Source organism: Neomonachus schauinslandi, chromosome 5 (genome assembly GCF_002201575.2).
Source record: "Neomonachus schauinslandi chromosome 5, ASM220157v2, whole genome shotgun sequence".
Classification (NCBI taxonomy): Eukaryota; Metazoa; Chordata; class Mammalia; order Carnivora; family Phocidae; genus Neomonachus; species Neomonachus schauinslandi.
Window position 1 is genome coordinate 120486990 of NC_058407.1, and position 19914 is coordinate 120506903.

The 19914-nt window shown below is 38.0% G+C and overlaps 1 protein-coding gene across 3 annotated transcripts in view; it reads left to right on the plus strand.

The window, feature by feature from the left end:
• The first annotated feature begins 658 nt into the window (after positions 1-658).
• NSUN6 (NOP2/Sun RNA methyltransferase 6) overlaps positions 659-19914 on the plus strand; it is a 52921-nt gene continuing 33665 nt past the window's right edge. The window contains exons 1-5 of one of the 3 annotated variants that reach the window (XM_021696730.2): positions 659-783; positions 3280-3435; positions 6256-6335; positions 16090-16199; positions 18008-18161. In XM_021696730.2, the coding sequence (XP_021552405.1) occupies positions 709-783; positions 3280-3435; positions 6256-6335; positions 16090-16199; positions 18008-18161 (575 nt within the window). In that variant the 5' untranslated portion in view covers positions 659-708. The remainder of the gene's footprint in view (positions 784-3279; positions 3436-6255; positions 6336-16089; positions 16200-18007; positions 18162-19914) is intronic. The other 2 variants (XM_044914988.1, XM_044914989.1) reach the window with 2 other exon arrangements.

Genomic DNA, 19914 nt, shown 5'->3' on the forward strand with positions numbered 1-19914 from the left:
CTCTCAACGTACTCAGGCCAGCAAAGCCTTCGATTTCACCCACACCATTTCCTCATTTCCCCTGGCACCCACCCCAGGCGCTGGATCAGGAGGCTCACCCAGGCGGCCGCCCCTCCCTCCACGGACGCCCAGAAAACCAACCGCACGTGGAGGTGCCGCCAGCGGAGCTCGGAAACTCCGGTGACCTCACGTGCGGCCGTTTGCGGTTGCGGATTGAGGAACCTGGGAGGGTGGGACGCGTCGCCGGAAGTGACGCAAGCCGGAAGCGGCTTTCTGCAGAGAAATTGGGGGCGCGGTTTTGAAAAGAGGTCTGAAGGGTGAATGTGAGTGAATAGAGGCGGGTCTATTTTCCAAACCAGTTCACAACGGATTAGCTTCTCAATTTTTTTTTTTTCCTGTGTCTTCTCTGCAACATGAGGGACATGGCTTCACAGTGATTTCCGTGAGCGTCTCTAAAGAAGGACCAAGGACGGGTGTGGTGGAGGTGAGGAAGCCGCTCTAAACTGGCTACGCTGAGGAAGGCGTGGATGTACCTCCGCAATCGCGAATATAACTTGGAAAGAGCGGCGCGATTTTCCTGGCCCTCTGGTGGTCCCGGCGCGTGTGGGTGGCTCTTCATTGCTAAGACGCTGTTCACTGTTAATTCGGAAAGAGAAAAAAAATCACCGTTTTCCAGCATTTTTTTTGGAGAACAAAACAATAGGGAAAATGTCCATTTTCCCTAAAATATCTTTGAGACTTGAGGTTGAAAAGTATCTTAAAGAGGGTTTTATGAATAAGGAGGTAGGTAAAATAAACCTGTTAGAGGATATTTGCAAATTTTCAGATGTTTACACACGCTGGAGAAATAGGGGAAAAAAAAAAAAACTCTAAAGCGAGACCTAATCTTTACACCATTGTTTACCACTCTTTTTTCCGACTGTGAAAACTGCCTGTATCTTCCCGCGGGTATTTAATGTTTGCGAGATAAGAGGTGAATGAGGTCTACGTTTCAACACTTAACGAATGTGACAGAAGGGAGGGGAAAAGAGCGGTTATGTATGTGGCAGTAGGCATGGCACTGAAGGGGTTACAAGAATGAGGGGAAAAGATTCCTGTCGAGAAATTAAGTCCAGTGGAGAAGATACACCCGTGTTCTTAAAGCGCTTGCTGTGGCACTCAGGTGAAAGGGATACTATAATGTGTTAATGCCTCTTAAATGCCACTAGTTGTGCTAGGTGATTTGCAGACCTTTACATCTTAATATTAGCAATCTCTCTTTCTTGTTTTTGGTAGAGATTTCTTCTCCATTTTAATAGGTGAGAGAGCTGAGGGTCCAAAGAGTCCTGTAGCTGACCCAAATTGACACCGCTATCAAGTAATAGGACTGAAATCTGAAGCTGAAGAGCTCAGGTATAATGAAAAAATACAGATTTGGAATCCCAGGTCTTTGATTTGTGTCCCTATGCTTTGAGTAAATTGTTTCATACCATTTAACCTTAATTTCCTTTAATGTGGAAACTGAGGATGTTAAAAGTATTTACCTTACAAGGTTATTTTAAAATATTAACCAAAAGTGAATGCAGTTGGTATTGTTCTGGCACGTTAGTCCTCAACAAATACTCATTCCACGTGCTGTTAGCAGTGTCTAGCACAGAAGTCCTCAGCGAATGTTGTCTTTGATTGCCAAGTTTGTGCTCTTTACATTTTACTATCCTGCCTCTAGGCAACTTTGTATTTTCTAAATCTTTGTTTTTCTTATTCAAAGTAAAGTCTTAAGACTTAAATGTTATTTGTGTATGAAGCTATTAGTGAAGCTATGACTTTTTAGATTTGATTCCTACATTTTATTTCCAAAGATTACATTAAGGGTTATAGAGTATGGAAAGAGAAAATATCTTCTCTGGATTTCAAAGAACTAAAAATATAAGGAGCATATTAAGAGAAAGAGGCATTCAGCAATTTTTCTCAATTTTTAAAATGGTAAATATTGTATTATAGAAGATCCAAATGTCTGTCTTTGACACCATCTCTGCCTCAAACCCACTAACTGTAAATGATTTTACAAAAAAGCCATTCCTTTGTAAAAGTATTGGAGGTAAAGGTATATTCAGTTTTAATAAAAACAAACTAAACTTGAGGAAGTACTAATACTTTGAGGCTGATGGATTAGTAGGCTGGCAGGTGGTTTATGAAGATGCTGTGAGGCAGGGTACGGTCAAAGATGACAAAAATGGGAAAATACGTGTCTCCTAAAGCTTCAGTTAATCACAGGGGGACTTGGTTTTTTGAGTCTTTAAATTTCCACTTCTGACAGGTTATCTTTGCTACCTGTCTTTTTGGATGATATTTGTTACATTTAAAAATACCATGTTAAAAAGCTGATGTGGATGACCTTGGATGACAGTATCAATGTTACTTATTCAAATATTGGTGTTTTATTTATTTTTTTATTTTTATTTTTTTTAAAGATTTTATTTATTTTTGAGAGAGCGAGAATGAGAGAGAGAGAGTACATGAGACGGGGGAGGGTCAGAGGGAGAAGCAGGCTCCTCGCTTACCAGGGAGCCTGATGCGGGACTCGATCCCAGGACTCCGGGATCATGACCTGAGCCGAAGGCAGTCGCTTAACCAACTGAGCCACCCAGGCGCCCCCAAATATTGGTGTTTTAAAAGGCTGCTAATGAATTTGTTCTAGGTATGAGGCTAGCAAGTAAATAGCTGTACAAAATGATGTAATATTTGATATATTATAAATAGAATAAAATTATGAATTTATATGAATAAGCATAGCAGACATTAATATGTTCAAAATGTTAATAATGCTTTGAAGTTGAGGCAGTGTTTTTTCCAAGCCCTTTATGTTGGGCATTTTGTTAGGTGTTTATTACCACAATTAAACTCCAAAACCCTGTGAAGTATTACATTCTGTTAGTGTTATTAACACACAAACAATACAGCAAAATGAAGTGGAACTGAACAATTGCTGAAAGATGTTTAATTAGAACACGTATGTGCATAATCTGCTTAATATTTTTTGTTAATTTTTATAATAACATTGAAACATTAACTTGGGGCGCCTGGGTGGCTTAGTTGTTAAGTGTCTGCCTTCGGCTCGGGTCATGGTCCCAGGGTCCTGGGATCAAGCCCCACATCGGGCTCCCTGCTCCGCGGGAAGCCTGTTTCCCTCTCCCACTCCCCCTGCTTGTGTTCCTTCTCTCCCTGTGTCTCTCTCTGTCAAATAAATAAAAAATCTTTAAAATAAAAAAAAGAAACATTAACTTGTTTTTCTGTTTTCAGGTTGTATCTGCTTTTGGGAAACAAGAAGCAGAAAGGAAATTTGAAACTCTGTTAAATCACTTGTCACATCCTCCATCATTCACAACTGTCAGAGTAAATACACATCTAGCCTCAGTGCAACATGTGAAAGATCTGTTGTTTGATGAACTTCAGAAGGTATGTGCAAATTTGCTATTATTTATGTCCATAATTGCGTTTCTGTGTCATGTTGCTCCCCACTAAAATCCTATGAATTTAAAATACTATTCCAATTTTACAAATAAGGAAATCGAAGATCTCGAATGTTAAGTTGTCCAAGTGGTAATGTTAGAGGTAATGGTAAGAACTTGAACTCCTGGTTCTGAATTTATTCTAGTGACTGAATAGGTCACTCAGCCCTTCTAGGCCTCAGTACTTCGTCATTAAAATACATATGAAAATACATAGAATACATATGAAAATACATAGAAAACATTCTAACCTTGAAAGCCTGATTTTGTAATAAGTTACCTAATTAGTATCTAAATTAAAAGCAAGAGGCAAGCATGATTAAAGGGCTTGTATTTGTATATTTTAGGCTGTTGTTACTCTAGATATAATATTAAGTCTTCAGAGAATTATCACTGGTTTAGTTTTATTATTCTTTAATCTCATTACATTTATTTTTATTTATATTTTTGTTTTAAGAATTTTATTTATTTGGGGGAGAGAGAGAGAGCACGCATGTATGAGTTGAGGGGGGTGGTGGGGAGGAGCAGAGGGAGAGGGATAAGCAAGCTCCATGCTTAGTGTGGAGCCTGAGGCAGGGCTTGATCTTACGACCCTGAGATCATGACCTGAGCCAAAATCAAGAGTTGGATGCTTAACCAACTGAGCCACCCAGGTGCCTGTAATCTCATTACATTTAGAATGTTTGTCATACTATCTTTAAGAACAGTTTTATAAATTTTAAGTTGTGAGTAGATGACCATGTTATAAGAACGATCAGCTATGGTATCTGAGTATGTGAGACCCAAACTTAGTATAATAATAAGACTTAGAAGAAAACTAATCTGATTTTGAGTTATTGATAGTGATAATTTTATTGAGAGTAATGTCATAGGGCATAAAATATAAGCAGTTCCTCTAGGCAACTAAAATTATTACTTTTATGTGGTTATGCATATGTTTTCAACTAGTAGAAAGGAAAGTGTTCTGAGGCCCATCACAAGTGTCCATAACTCATGCAGATCCAGATTATTTTGTTTTCTAACAAATTATTCCTAGGACCTAGATATTGTATTCCAGTCCAATGGGCCTATATGATCTTACAGACCAAGTATCTAGGATAAGGCATACAGAATCACTCTGGGTGGACTTTGAGTCCCTCAAAGGTTAAGAGTAGACAGAGAAAGTTGGGTCGTAAGCCCTCGATAGGCAGAGCAGGGAGCCTGATGCAGGGCTCGATCCCCATGACCTGAGCCAAAGGCAGACACTTAACTGACTGAGCCACTCAGGCACCCTTATATTTCAGATTTCTTAGTAGCCATCTGTTAGGTAAGGTTGGTCTGAAATCTCCTTTGCCTGGAAGAAGCAAAAGTCAAAGCTGTTGACTTGGTAGATAACATAGATTGCTAAAATACAAATTTTTTCTCTTACCGACTTGGAAATAAATTGATTTTAAGAGTTTTTCTAGGTAGTATATGGATACCACAGGGCAATGGAAATATCTATTATTGTTACTATTCTTTCATGTAGTATGTGAAAATTCATGATTTAAAATCCCTAGCCTACATGGCAGAGACTTGTTCTGAAATATTTGCATGTTGCTCGCCCTTAGAGTATAGTGTCCTTGCTATCCTGCTATTCTGCTTTTTATTCTGATAAGTGCAGTGCCCAGTTATTTTCTGCCAGCAACAGTGGTGTGCTGGTACATATCGAAAAATCCACTTTCTGGGAAAAACAACCCTTTGTAGCATTTGCTGATTTCAGTGGTGTAAATGCTCCCACTGTGGTCAAATCAAGCTGCCAGTGTGACCTTGAAATTTGCCAGAGATGCACATAATTGGTTCTCCTGAGACTGTGTGAGCTGGCCTTGGCACGTATACTCCTGGTCATGCACCCATTTCTAGTCTGAAGACCAAGTATGATAGAGGATACTGAAAATCCTGAACTTTTGCCAAAAAGCATTTATTTCCCTCAGCAAAACTGACATGGCATTCAGTATTAGTGGTATATAATTTTAATAATCTCATTCCTTAATGTCCTATTCAGAACTTTTCCTTAGAAGTGTATTATAAGGGGGCGCCTGGGTGGCTCAGTCCTTGGGTGTCTGCCTTCGGCTCAGGTCATGATCCCAGGGTCCTGGGATCGAGCCCCACGTCAGGCTCCCTGCTCGGCGGGAAGCCTGCTTTTCCCTCTCGCACTCCCCCTGCTTGTGTTCCCTCTCGCGCTGTGTCTCTCTCTGTCAAATAAATAAAATCTTTAAAAAAAAAGTACTATAGGGGCGCCTGGGTGGCTCAGTCGTTAAGCTGCTACCTTCGGCTCAGGGTGTGATCCCGGGGTTCTGGGATCGAGCCCTGTGTAGGACTCCCTGCTCAGCAGGGAGCCTGCTTCTCCTTCTCTCACTCCCCCTGCTTGTGTTCCCTCTGTAGCTGTCTCTCTCTCTCTGTCAAATAAATAAATAAAATCTTTAAAAAAAAAAAAAAAAGTACTGTATGCAATTCTGTATTGGATATATATTATCAAAATAAGTCACCTAAGGTAAACATGGGTTGTCTTTTATAAAGCCAAACTGTAAACAAAAGTGAACCTTATAAAGAAATCGAGATACTTCAGAAAATACAGAGGAAAACATAGTTGTTTTGAAATCTTTGTTTTTTATAGTATTATGTGGAATAAAGTGAGAATATCCTAAACCAAGCTTCATGCTCTGCTAGGTAATGACAATGAAAAGACCTGTAAATTGAAATTTATCAATTACATTGACGGCTTCATAATTCTGTTTATTTTTAACAGCAGTTTAATGGATTAAGTGTTCCTATTCTTCAACATCCAGACCTTCAGGATGTCTTACTTATTCCTGTTATTGGACCTAGGTTTGTAACTATTTCATTTTCAAATTAAATTCTTCTAAAAATTTGTCACAGGTTTTTTTCTTACTGTTTGGTGATAATCCTAAGTTTCTGTATTATTAGCAACTTCATATAGACAGTTCAGAAATTCATAAATGCAACTTCATATTCTATCATGGAAGATATTACAAAAGACTAGGAATGGACCCAGGTTCCTTGAAAATAATGCATTTTAGGTCCATTTGGTGTGGTGATGGGTGGTTTTTCCTCCTACTTAGTAAGAAACTTCATTTGTTTACTTATATGTATTAAGAGATTCCATTGCTACTTTAAATCTGTTTTTGAGCTGCCACAAAAAATACAAAGTAACATATTTCCCACTTTCATAGCTGATGTGTTTGTAAAATTTTATTAATTCACAGTTAGGTTAAATTACTATGTATATTCTATGAGTAGAATAGGCATTGTTCTCATTTATATATTTGTAAGGCATATGTTTGAAAATTGGAGGTGGGGAAAGCTTTCATATTTTCATGGGAGTTCAATTCCCAAGGAATGTTTTTAAATCCCTAATTACAGTTTAATTTTTTTATGCCCCTAAGAATTATAATAAATAGAAAAACGCTCATTTTGTTAAAGCTTGAAAATAATTTAGTGGTCAGTAGTAAAGCAGTGGTTCAGTAAATTATGGTTTATTGTGCAGTGGAATATTATATGGGCTTTAATGGGAGAGAATTATATGTACCAATAAGAGAAGATAGTCACAATTAAGTATCAAAAGGAGGTTGCCATGTATAGGATAATTACACTTTTTGTTGCAATTACAAAAAACTACACATTTATGTATATTTACTTATATATAGAAAAAAGTCCAAAGGCTTTAACATACCTAACTATTAATAGAGGTTAATTTTGAGTGGTTAACTCTGAAGAGGTTGGATTGGGAGAAAAGGGGTAAGAGATTTTCACTTGTAACATTTGTGTTATTTTTACTATAAGCATGTATTCCTTTTGCAATTAAAAACAAGGATTCTGTGAGTTCCTTATTCTGTTTCTTAAGATGAAATTTTATTTTTTTAAAGATTTTATTTATTTGTCAGAGACAGAGGGAACACAAGCAGGGGGAGTGGGAGAGGGAGAAGTGGGTTTCCTGCTGAGTAGGGAGCCCATTGCGGGGCTCGATCCCAGGACCCTGGGATCATAACCTGAGCTGCAGGCAGACGCTTAATGACTGAGCGACCCAGGCACCCCGAGATGAAATTTGTAGACCGTGAAATGGAGAGATCTCATTTAAGTGTACCATTTGCTGAGTTTCCCCAAATTTGTACAGCTGTATAGCCAAGACCCACCTCAATCAAGGTAGAGAGATGTCCATAATTCTCCCTGATTCTATATAATGTATTTCATTCTTTTTATTTTATTTTTTTAAAAGATTTTGAGAGAGAGCACAGGAGTGGGGCGTGGGCAGAGGGGCAAAGGGAGAGGCAGAAGCAGGCTTCCCCCTGAGCTGGGAGTTGGACTCTGGGCTCAGTCCCAGGACCCTGGGATCATGACCTGAGCTGAAGGCAGATGCTTAACCGACTGAGCCACCCAGGTGCCCCTATTTCATTATTTTTATTTTTATTATTATTATTTTTAAAGATTTTATTTATTTGACAGAGAGAGACACAGCGAGAGGAGGAACACAAGCAGGGGGAGCAGGAGAGGGAGAGCAGGCCTCCCGCAGAGCAAGGAGCCCGACGCGGGGCTCGATCCCAGGACCCCGGGACCACGACCCGAGCCGAAGGCAGACGCTTAACGACTGAGCCACCCAGGCGCCCCTATTATTATTATTTTTTTAAGATTTTATTTATTTGACAGAGAGACACAGCGAGAGAGGGAACACAAGCAGGGGGAGTGGGAGAGGGAGAAGCAGGCTTCCTGTGGAACAGGGAGCCCGATGTGGGGCTCAATCCGAGGATCCTGGGATCATGACCTGAGTCGAAGGCAAACGCTTAATGACTGAGCCACCCAGGCACCCTTATTTCATTCTTTTTAATATCTGCTTACTTTTTAAATATTTTTTTCATCCCTCTATTGATGGACATTTAATTTTTTCCTGTTTTTCATTATTACCAACAGTGAATATTCTAAGGAGGTTTCTTTGTGAACTTGCATAAGCATGTCTACAGGATAAGTTGGTACAACAAGGAATCACTGGTTCACTGGTCTGTGCATATTTTAGTTTGAGACATACTGGCTTCTAAAAAGTCTTACCAGTTAATGTTTCTAGCAATATATGAGAAATTCTCAATCTTTCATTCTTGCTAATACTGGGCATGCTAGCCCTTTTAAAGTATTTAGATGATTTAACTTTAATTATTTTCTGAATTTAGTACCCTTTCGTCCTATTCTTTGTAGTGATCTAGACACTCAGAATGTTAGTGAACTATAAAACACAAATGATGGGCTATGAGAGGAAAGTATTCAAAAATCATCTAGGATTATAGATTCACCTACCTACCTTTCACTTCTAAAAGGAGCAAGTCAATTCTTTTTTGTTTTTAAAACTCATTATCACTATTATTTTTATGACTTTCCACTATGAAAAATGAGGAAATTCTTACACTTAAATTTTATCCCCTAAAACCTCCACCAGCCAATTTTTATTTACTGTGTTAGTTCTTTAAGCATTGCACAGGCTTATAACATTGTTATTCTAGAAGCACAATTCAAATGGATGCTGTGCTTACTTTTAGTCCCAGTAGTTCATTCCTGAGTTCTTTGTCTTGATTACTGTCTTGGTTGGTGAGTATAGTAATTTATCAGGTCTGCAGCACCTGTTTCCCGTTCCAAAGTTAAGTATTCTCATCTCCAAAGTACTTGCTTTCTTGCTGGTGAATTGCCTGTTGCCTTTATATTTAAACAATAGATTGGCCGATTATAGTACTTTCAGGTTCCATGTTATTTCCCTTAGCACTTTGTAGACATTGCTTTCACAATGTTACGGCATCAGGTGTTGCTGTGAAGAAAAAATCAGAGGCCCCCGCCAACAGCATCTTAGTTTTCACTTGGAGATCTACAAATTCTCCATCATTTAACTTTAGAAACTGGGCTAGGATATAGCTTGATTATTACCATTCTCTCTTACTTTTTAATGAAACCGTGTAACTTTTTAGTTACAAGTCTGCCAGTAGTTCTGTGACTATTTTGCTGTATTCTCTGTAAGAACACTAGGGGGCGCCTGGGTGACTCAGTAGGTTAAGTGTCTCTGCCTCCAGCTCAGGTCTGGGATCCTGCCCCGGGAGCCCCCTGTCGGACTCCTTGCTCAGCGGGCAGTCTGCTTCTCCTTCTCCCTTTGCCCCTCCCCCTGCTTCTGCGCTCATGTGCTCTCTCTGTCTCTGTCTCTCTTTCTCTATCTCTCAAATGAATAAATAAAATCTTAAAAAAATAACCACTAGGACTGTAGGTTGGATTTCCAGTGCATGTAGCCCCTTGTGTTGGTGATTGACTAGAAAGACTCACAGGACTCATGTAGTTGTGCTCATGGTGAAGATTATAGGAAAGGACACAAAAACAAAATCTGCAAAGGGAAGGGTACATGGGGCAAAGTCTGGAGGAAGCCAGGCACAAGCTTCCAAGAGACCTCTCCCCCACAGGGTTCCTAGGATATGCTTAATTCCTCTAGCAACGAATTGTGACGAGAGTAAAACAGTTGTCTAGGAGGGAAGCTCATTCGAGACTCAGTGGCCAAGTTTTTTATTGGGCACTGGTCATGTTGGCACCCTCTGGCCGGCATGTACCAAAATTTCAGGCTCCCAAAAGGAAAACAGGTGTTCAGAACAAAGCACATTGCTTGTACAAACATTTAGGAACAATAATCTACTCTTATCATTATGGAAGTTTTTCAGTCACTGCTGGGAACTGTTTCCCAGTCATGTTTCCAGATGCCAGCCAAGGGTTGACCTTGCAAGCAGGCCTTTCTAAAAATAGCAGTCTCAAGCCTGTTGTGTTCTCTCTTATTTTGGAGGCTCTCTTATCGTTTATTTCCCAGTTCACTACTTTCTGTTTCTTATCTAGTTTTTCTTCTATCCCGTTTTTGAGTTTTTCCTTTTGAAAAATATAAAGATGTATTTGAAATTTTTTTCTTTGGGTTTTTTGTTTTTTTTTTTTTTTTGCTATTACCTATGTATGGGTCCCATGTTGAATGAATCCTTTCTGCTTCTTTAACTCACTGAGTGGAAACAGTTGCATTCACATAGCTTCTTCTAGTTGGCAGTTTGCTCAAAAATGATATAGAATGGGGTAAAGTGTGTCCCTAGACTCCTAAACAGATGTGTTTTCAAAAATGCTTTCACCAGGTTTTCCCTAGTGGCACATTTCTAGCCCTGGTGAGCAGAGCTGATAAAGACTGAGGCTCTTTGTGAAGGGTTCCAGCTCACAGCTTTTTTTTGCATGGGGCTTTAATTATTTCTGCTTAGTTAACTCTGTTGAGGAGCACCAAACTTGGTTGCTACTTCGCTTTCCTTAGCTACTTCTAGGCAGTTTATCCAGATTTGTCAGGGAAAGTGCAGATGCCTGCTTTGCCGCAGCTGACAACCCTGTTCCTCTTTCAGCTTTATCTGCTGTGAATGGGACTCTAACAACACCTCAGATTCTCGTTTCTCAACCTGAGCCCCCAGTCCGGGTTCTAAGTAATAAATATTTGATTAGGCCTCCAGGAGCTTTTCCTTTTCAGAGACTTTCATACCCCGTTGAGGAACTAGGTTTGATCCACATTTCTCTGTGTCAGACAGTTATTCCTCCTCAGTGGGAATATAGCCGTTTCTTAGCTTTATTATAAATGGCATGTCCTTCTCAAGATCGTTGTTTCTTTCTTCATTTCTACAGACTTCAGAAAAAGAAATATACTCTTAGTCTTTTACTGATCTTTTACTGGAAACTCAATATCACATAATTATTTAAAATATCAAAATATAGGTTAAACTGTATTTGTAGATAATGAACAATTTTAAAAGTAATTTCTCACCATAAATTCAGGTTCCCCCAGTTTATTTAAATATGATACGTAATATACTGATTAACTATATATTTAATGTTTTTTAAAGTTTTATCATTGGTAATATAATGAGATGGAACATAAGGTTGTAGTGTTGAATTTGATAGTATCAGTGTCAACTTTATTAAAAAACTTAGGAGAAAATTGAATGCCAGGCTTCTTTTGATGAGTGTTTTTTTAACATTCTACCCAAACAGCATTTTCTGAAGACTGATTTTATGTTAGTAGAATTTTTTAAGTCAACATTCAATTCATAATTTTTAAGAATCTCTACATTTTTTTGTTAGTGCACCTCCCTTTTTAACAAAAATTTCAACAAAGTATTTTTAACAGGTCAGAAAATTTTCTTCTTTTCCTTCACAATGAATAACTATCCTAGTAGCATAATTCTCTTGATCCAAATGAGGCTGGATTCGCGTCTCTCAGCCTGCTTGATTTCAGTCTTTCATAGTTGTCTTGCTACTACCAGCACTTTAATATTTCAGTTGCTGTTTGTGTATATGAAATAATATGGTATATGCAATAGAATATTCAAGTAATTGCACAAAAATGGATGATTAAGTACAGATGGCAATCCTGCTGAAAAAGAGATATTGGTTGGCATGCAATAATATACAACATCTTAAAATTAAAATCATTATGTCCTATTTGGTGTGGAGTTGCTAATATGTGCAGTTAAATGCCAAATGGAGGGGCGCCTGGGTGGCTCAGTCAGTTAAGCGTGTGCCTTCAGCTTGGGTCATGATCCTGGGGTCCTGGGATTGAGCCCCGCATTGGGCTTCTTCCTCATCGGGGAGTCTGCTTCTCCCTCTTCCTCTGCCCTGTGCTCGCTCGCTCGCTCTCTCACGCTGTTTCAAATAAATAAAATCCTAAAAAAAAAAACCACCGCCAAATGAATAAATTCATATTTTTATATATATTTTAGTGGGACATTCTCATAATTCCACTCTTTGTAATTGATAGACACCTCATTTTTAAAGCTATTTTACTAGTTTTTTCTTAATCTGAGTGCCTTCATACTATTTCCCTCCTATCTGTATTACTGTAGTATCAGAAAATCCTTTCTTTAATGTTGTTGGTTCACTTCTTTATTTGTAAATATTGTAATAAAAAATTAAGCTTTTAGCATGTTTTATGGCTCTGCATCAACTCTTACATTTCCTTTTATCTTTGCTGCCTCAAACTCTCCCCTTCAGCAAAGCTGAATTACACCTTGATACTTGCATATATGGCATCTTATGTTTTTATACAATTAGTCCTAGTGTTGAGGGATCCCCAAGACCACTCCCTGGCTTGATGACTCCAGGATGACTCATAGGATTCAGCATATAGTAGTACTTGTGACTATGACTCGTTCCAGTGAAGTGATCTGAAGCAGAATCAGCAAAGGGAGGGGGCACATGGGAAAAAGTACAGGGAAAACCAGTTGAAAGCTTACAGAATTCTCTTCCAATGCAGTCACATAGGAAACACTTAATTCCCTCAGGAACAGGTTTGACAACTTGTAAGATGTTGCCAACCAGGGAAATTCATTAGCGACTCAGTGTCCAGGATTTTTATTTGGGACGGTCATGTAGGCATTCCCTGCCTGGCACATGCCCACATTCTGGCCTCTCAGAAGGAAAGTCATTGTTGGCCATAAACCATACTATTTGTACAGATGATTTAGTTAATAGCAGGTATCCTTCTGAAATCTAAGTTCCCAGATGGCAGCCAAGAACCAACCTTGTAACCATGCTGTCCAAAGAAAGGATAGTAATTCACGACTCTTATGTTAACTCTTTTTTTCCATAGTCTTTCTGTCCTCTCCATGAAATGGTTATTCCCATAAAAACATTCTGATTAAAACTACAGGGTTCCATTTCCCAAGACATTTTTTAATTGGTGCTATGTGTAAGACCCAAGGGTGTTACAAAGATGAATGAAATGCAGTTGATTCATTTAAAAACGGGAAACCTTCATGAGTCAGACTGTTAAAAGTGCTACAGTGAAGGTATTAATGAAGTACCATCAGCACAGAATAGAAAGGACTGAGTGAAAGGAAGTTGGTAAAGATTTTCTTCAAGTAGATAATATTTCAGTTGAGCCTTGAAGGTGATTAGGCATTAGGCTGATGGGTTAAGATGGTCAAGGGTATGTGAGGTGGAGAGAAAGCAAAAGTATGGAGGCATGAAAATGTAAGGTGGCTCGTGACAAAGTGATCAGGTTTGGCTACTTAGTTGCTTTTTCAGAGAGGATGGTGAAACATGAGATTGAAGAAGTTGGGAGAGGCAAGCTGTGAAGTGTAAAAGATTTTTTTTTAAGTAAGGAATGTTTAGTTTTTTGCTTAGAACCAAAGAATAGGAGCCAAAGAATACTGGTAGTAGCATAAAGCTATTTTTCCAACTGCATGGAGATCATGATCCACTAGTAGGTTGTAAAATCAATTTAATGTCTTTTTTTAGCATTTTTTAAAAAAATGGGTATTTCATAATGTATCATATTGCACTGTACATACTGAAGGTGTTTCATGAAACATTTGATGTAAATATAAGTGTGTATAAATGCATGTGTGTATACATACATACACACATGTGTCCTGAGTTGTGATATTAAGTGCATTTCTGTGGGTTACAGTCCAAAAAGTTTGAAAAAAATTTTAGAAGAAGATAAATTCTAAGACTGGAAACAAATTAGGAAATCATTTCAGAGTGTTTTATTTCCAACAATGTGGTAATCTAGATAACCTGAAAATGTTTCTGCTACAGACACCTAGGAATACTAAATAAAAAATAAGGCGATAAAATGCACAACTGAGTGATTGAGAATATAAGTGAGATATTTAGGGGTTAGAATGAAGAGTAACTGAAAACAGAGCTAATATTTGGGGATTAGGAGATGTGGGAGAGGAGGTGGTCAGTGTTCTAAATTTAGGGGTTTTCCTTTTATTTTATTTTTTTTAAGATTTTATTTATTTTTTGACAGACAGCAAGAGAGGGAACACAAGGAGGGGGAGTGGGAGAGGGAGAAGCAGTCTTCCCGCTGAGCAGGGAGCCTGATGCAGGGCTCAATCCCAGGACTCTGGGATCATGACCTGAGCCTAAGGCAGACAGACGCTTAATGACTGAGCCATCCAGGCACCCCCTAGGGGCTTTCCTTTTAATGTAGGAAATAACAGGGTATGAACACTAGGAGGTGAGAAATATCCAGCAGTCAGTGCAAGACAATAATTAAGGAGTTGGAGTTCTCTTATCTTTTTTCAAATTTTATTATTTATTATCTATTTTATTTATTAGAGAATGCACAAGTTGCGGGGGGGGGGGGAGGGGGGGAGGAAGAAGCAGATTCCCTGCTGAGCAGGGAGCCTGATGCGGGGTTCGATCCCCGAGATCATGACCCGAGCTGAAGGCAGCCGCTTAACCGACTGAGCCACCCAGGCACCCTTGGATCTGTCTTGTCTTAGAGTCTGGATTGAAGAAAACAAATCTGTGATTGTGGAACTGTAGTTCCATACCTCATAAAGGTTTGGAATTCAGATTCATGCTACCCAAGTGGTCAAACATGAGAATATACAGATCGTTTTCTAAGTGATTATTGAAAGCCTGAGGTCGCCAAGAGTAGAATGCAAGGTGAGAAGAGATGCAGCATGTTTTGGAACATGGGGGAATGGAACTCTTTAAGAAGTAGATAGGGAATGAGCAGTGAGAACGTGAGAGACAAACAAGTGGTACAAAACTGAGAAGCTCAGTGAGATAGGACTATCTGGAGATCACGGAAGGAAGATATGACACACTCCGTTCCCCCAGCAAGGAGTTGTGACAACACATGTGAGATGTTGCCAACCACGAACATGCATGAGGGACTCAGTGCTTAAGGTCTTTATTTAGGGCTGATCACATAGGCACCCCCTGACTTTTGAAAAAGTCTTTCGGTGTATTAGAAGTGATACTCAGTTGTTAGTGGTCTAAGGAATGAATGGAAGGTGAGAAATTGGAAAACACTCAAAAAAATTGGACAGTAAAGGAAAAGTAAAAGACATCTTCTTCTGGTTAAAATATGAATAGTTGAGAGACTCTGGACTCTCCAGGAACCAAACTGAGGGTTATAGAAGGGTGTGTGTTTTGGGGGGGGGGCATTGGGTAACCGGGTGATGGGTATTAAGGAGGGCACACGTGGTGATGAGCACTGGGTGTTATACGCAAGTAATGAATCATTGAACACTACATCAAAAACTAATGGTGTACTATATGCTGGCTAATTGAACATAATAATAAAAAAATAATTTAAAAAATTTTAAAAAATAAATAAAATATGAATAGTTGACCACACAGCAGTACACCATTTTAGAGATGCTTTTGAATTCCTTGTATATTGTCTGTTTTAGTCTTTGAAGGTAAGGACTTTATTTTTCTTCCTTCTAATGCTATTATGGAAACAGCAGTGCTCTTTAAATGATTAAGCAGTTTTTGGTGCTACTTTATTGCCTATTATTAGGCAATAATATACTATTATTCTACCAGATAGACCTCTTTCTATTTTTTTTTTTTCCTCAAGTGTGCCCCATCTCCCTCTCTAAACTACTTCCTCTATATTTATCCTTCTTTTTTTCTGCTTGCTTTTTCTTATTTATTCATTCGTTGGCATTATCTTGGGACAGGCAGGAGAAAAGAGGTTATTTAGGGTTTAGATTGAAACATTAAAAAGTTTGGTAGGGGTTGGAGGTGTATTACTCTGTTAAAATTGCTCATCTTACATCCCTAGGAAGAATATAAAAAAACAACATTGTGAAGCAGTTGTTGGAGCACAATGTGGCAATGCGGTGTTAAGAGGAGCCCATGTCTATGTTCCAGGAATTGTGTCAGCTTCAAAACGTAAGTATAATGTTTCAGCCTCTCTGTACAAGAAAAGATTCTTTAAAATCTGTATACATTATCAAGTGGAAAATGTATTAAACTATCATTCAGATGTATTTCAAATTTACTTTTATCAGATATTTTTCTTTTTTTTTTTTTTTTTGAAGATTTTATTTATTTATTTGACAGAGAGAGACACAGCGAGAGAGGGAACACAAGCAGGGGGAGTGAGAGAGGGAGAAGCAGGCTCCCCACCGAGGAGGGAGCCCGATGTGGGGCTCAATCCCAGGACCCTGGGACCATGACCTGAGCCGAAGGCAGATGCTTAACGACTGAGCCACCCAGGCGCCCCCAGATATTTTTCAAGTTTTACATTTGGCATAGCCAGAAAGAGATTTATCTGATATGGTCTCACAAATTGGGCATCCATATGTGGTTTCTTTGCCAGTTTTTTTCTTTCCATAAAAGAGTGTGAGATGATGTTTAGAGGATCATTACTGATTAATAGAGTGTAAGATGTCAGTGAAATTTTATTTTGTATTCTTAACTCCATTGCCCTCAGACTTCTGTTGTCATTTGTGAGGGTAACCTTCTGAACTTGGGATCTTAATATTGAAATAAAAGCCAGTATTCTTAATTTACTCACTCAGTTGATGACATATGCTTAATAAGTTAGTCACTGTGGTTCAGTCTTAATTTATTGGGCTTGAAATCAAGACACATGTGTTTTGCTCTATTGGGAAGTTATTCAGTCTGTGGGCTTTAGTTATGTTATCTGTGAAATAATTTGACGTGCATTCGGGTGTGCTAAACTGCCCGCTGGCCAAATCTGGCCTATGTCTGTTTTTGTGTGGCTCACAGCTGAAAATGGTTTTTCCATTTTTAAAAGCTTGTTTAAAAAAAATACAAAGAAGAATATGCCAACAGACCTTATGTGGCTCATAAAGCCTAAGGAATTCACATGCCCTTTATAGGAAAAGTTCTTTGACCTCTGATCTATGCGATTTGAACAGTCCTTCTAGCTCTAGTTGATAGACTGCTCACTACTGTTACCAAGTTAATGGGCTAGACAAATTTATGACAGGCTAGATCTAAGAACATGAAAGTGGAATAGAGTTCCCCATTATTAAAGTCCCTGGGATTGGTTACTGAAAATAATTTAATGAAATGGCTACAAAAACCTAGACTTAATTAGCTGTAAGAATCAACTTCATACACTGTGTATATATACATATATATACGTAGGTACATGTACGTATGTATACACATGTTCATGTATATACACACATGCACACACATATATGAATGAATGTACTTACTAAAATCTCTGTCTTAATTGCTATAATAGGAAACCTGCAAAGAAATAACAATAGGGTTAGGCGATTTAGAAACATTTCTTTGAGGGATTTTAGTGTACATTTTTGATGAATCTTTTTAAGGGGAACTTAGAACTTTGAGGATTGAGCCAAAGATACCAAAATTTATATGAAGTTGTTTAGGGAATGTTAGGTTTGGAAAAAATAAATAGGAGATACCCTTCATTTTCTGCTTAGCTAAAGAGTTCCAGTTTAGATAGGATGTTTTGAAGATTTGTATTTTTTTGTTCTCCTAGGAAAAAAGTCTTCAGTTAGATATATTGTGATGGAACATTTAAAAGTAAAAAGTCATATTTTCTATAAGGGATTATTTTGAGATAGTGAGCCAGTTTAGACCTCTTCATGCCCACAATTGATGCCCTTAGATGTCCCTAGTCTAGCTTAAAGAATTTCACTATTCTTATACCAAAATATAGTCTAATAAGTATAATTTGATTTTCTTCTTTCTAGTTATGAAAGCTGGAGATGTTATTTCTGTATACTCTGATATAAAAGGCAAATGTAAGAAAGGAGCCAAAGAATTTGATGGAACAAAAGTATTCCTTGGAAATGGAATTTCTGAACTAAGCCGCAAAGAAATCTTCAGTGGGCTACCTGAACTGAAGTATGTCATCAAGTGTTTGGAGGAAATATGCATTCTTTTTGGTGGTTCAAGAAAAATAAAAACAATGTAAAAAATATATCTAGTTGCATTATAAAAATATTTTTGGGGGTATAAATTTGACTGGAAAATAATTGTTCAATGCATATTTCCATGCTTTTTTGAAAAATTGCTTTTGGGTAGAAGAGTAAATGCTTAGATTAAAGGGCCCACCTACATAAGCAAGCAGTCATGCTATAATTGTTAGTTTCAGTTTTCCTTTTGAATTTTATTAATTTATTGATTTGCAAATTTTTGCACCTTTTGGGGATTTGCATCTTGATAAAGGATGAATTATGTGACTTACCCAGAACTGTTTAAACAGTCTGATTTTTGTGAAACAAAAAGATTATGATTTTAATATAAATTAAAAAGAAAAGTTTTTATTAAGACATTTTTTTACCAGAAAGCCAGCAATCACATGGCTACTTGTGGTCAAGAATTAATACTTGGATCTGGGGTGCCTGGGTAGCTCAGCCTGTTGAGCAACCGACTCTTGATTTCAGCTCAGGTCATGATCTCAGGGTCATGGGATCGGTCCCCATGTCAGGCTCCATACTCAGTGTGGAGTCTGCTTGAGATCCTCTTTCTCTGCCCCTTCCCTGGTTCACGCTCGCAAGTGCTCTCAAATCTTTAAAAAAAAAAAAAAAAAAGAACATTTGGATTTACTCAAACCAAATTTAAAAAGTTTTTAATCATCTTGGGTTGCTACTGACTCTAAATAAATTAAATCTGTGGGCAGTCCAGAATCATTTTGCTTCATATTTTCAGCTATTTAAGGAGTTCTGTGGACAGCTCCATTACTCCACAGTTGACAGCTGATGTAGACATGCCGAAAACTGAATTTATCCGTGCAGAACTGGACTATATCCCTGATTCCTGGAACAGTTTTCATGTTGCAACAGTCTGGGTTTATAGTTGAAGTTAATTCTTCTGAAGAAACAGATTATTGGATTAACTAACTCTAGATAGCAGTACTTTCCAAATGGCCAAGAGCAAAGATTTTATTCTCCTTAGAAGACTTTATGAATATAAAGATAAAGCATATATATATATATATATATGTGTGTGTGTTTATCTTTGGGTCTGTAATAGGAAATAAACATTTTGACTTCCTCCTTTGGTTCTATTTTTAGTGGTATACTCTTCATCCTCTCTTTTTTTTGTGACTGGCTTAATTTTTTTTTACTTAATTATAATTGATACATAATACTGTATTTCAGGTGTACAACACAGTGATTCAATATTCATATGCATTAGAAAATGGTCACCACAATAAGGCATTACCATCTGTGGTTATACAAAGTTGTTACAATATTATTAACTATATTCCTCATGTTGTACCTTACATTCCATGTTTTATTGATAATTTATTTCATCTTGTTTATAATTTATTTAATCCCCATAACTTAATCCCCATAACTCATAACTGGAAAGTTAATCTTTCTCACTTTATTCATTACCCTTATCCCCTTCTCTATGGCACCCATCAAATCTCTGTTTCTGTTTTGTTTTGTTTGTTCATTTGTTTTTTAGATTCCATATACAAGTTAAATCATACCGTATTTGTCTTTATCTGTCTGACTTATTTCACTTAGCATAATACCTTCTGGGGCCATCTATGTTGTCATGAATGGCATTTCATTCTTTTTTATGACTGAGTAATATTCCTCTCTCTCTCTCTCTCTCTCTCTCTCTCTCTCTCTCTCTCTCTCTC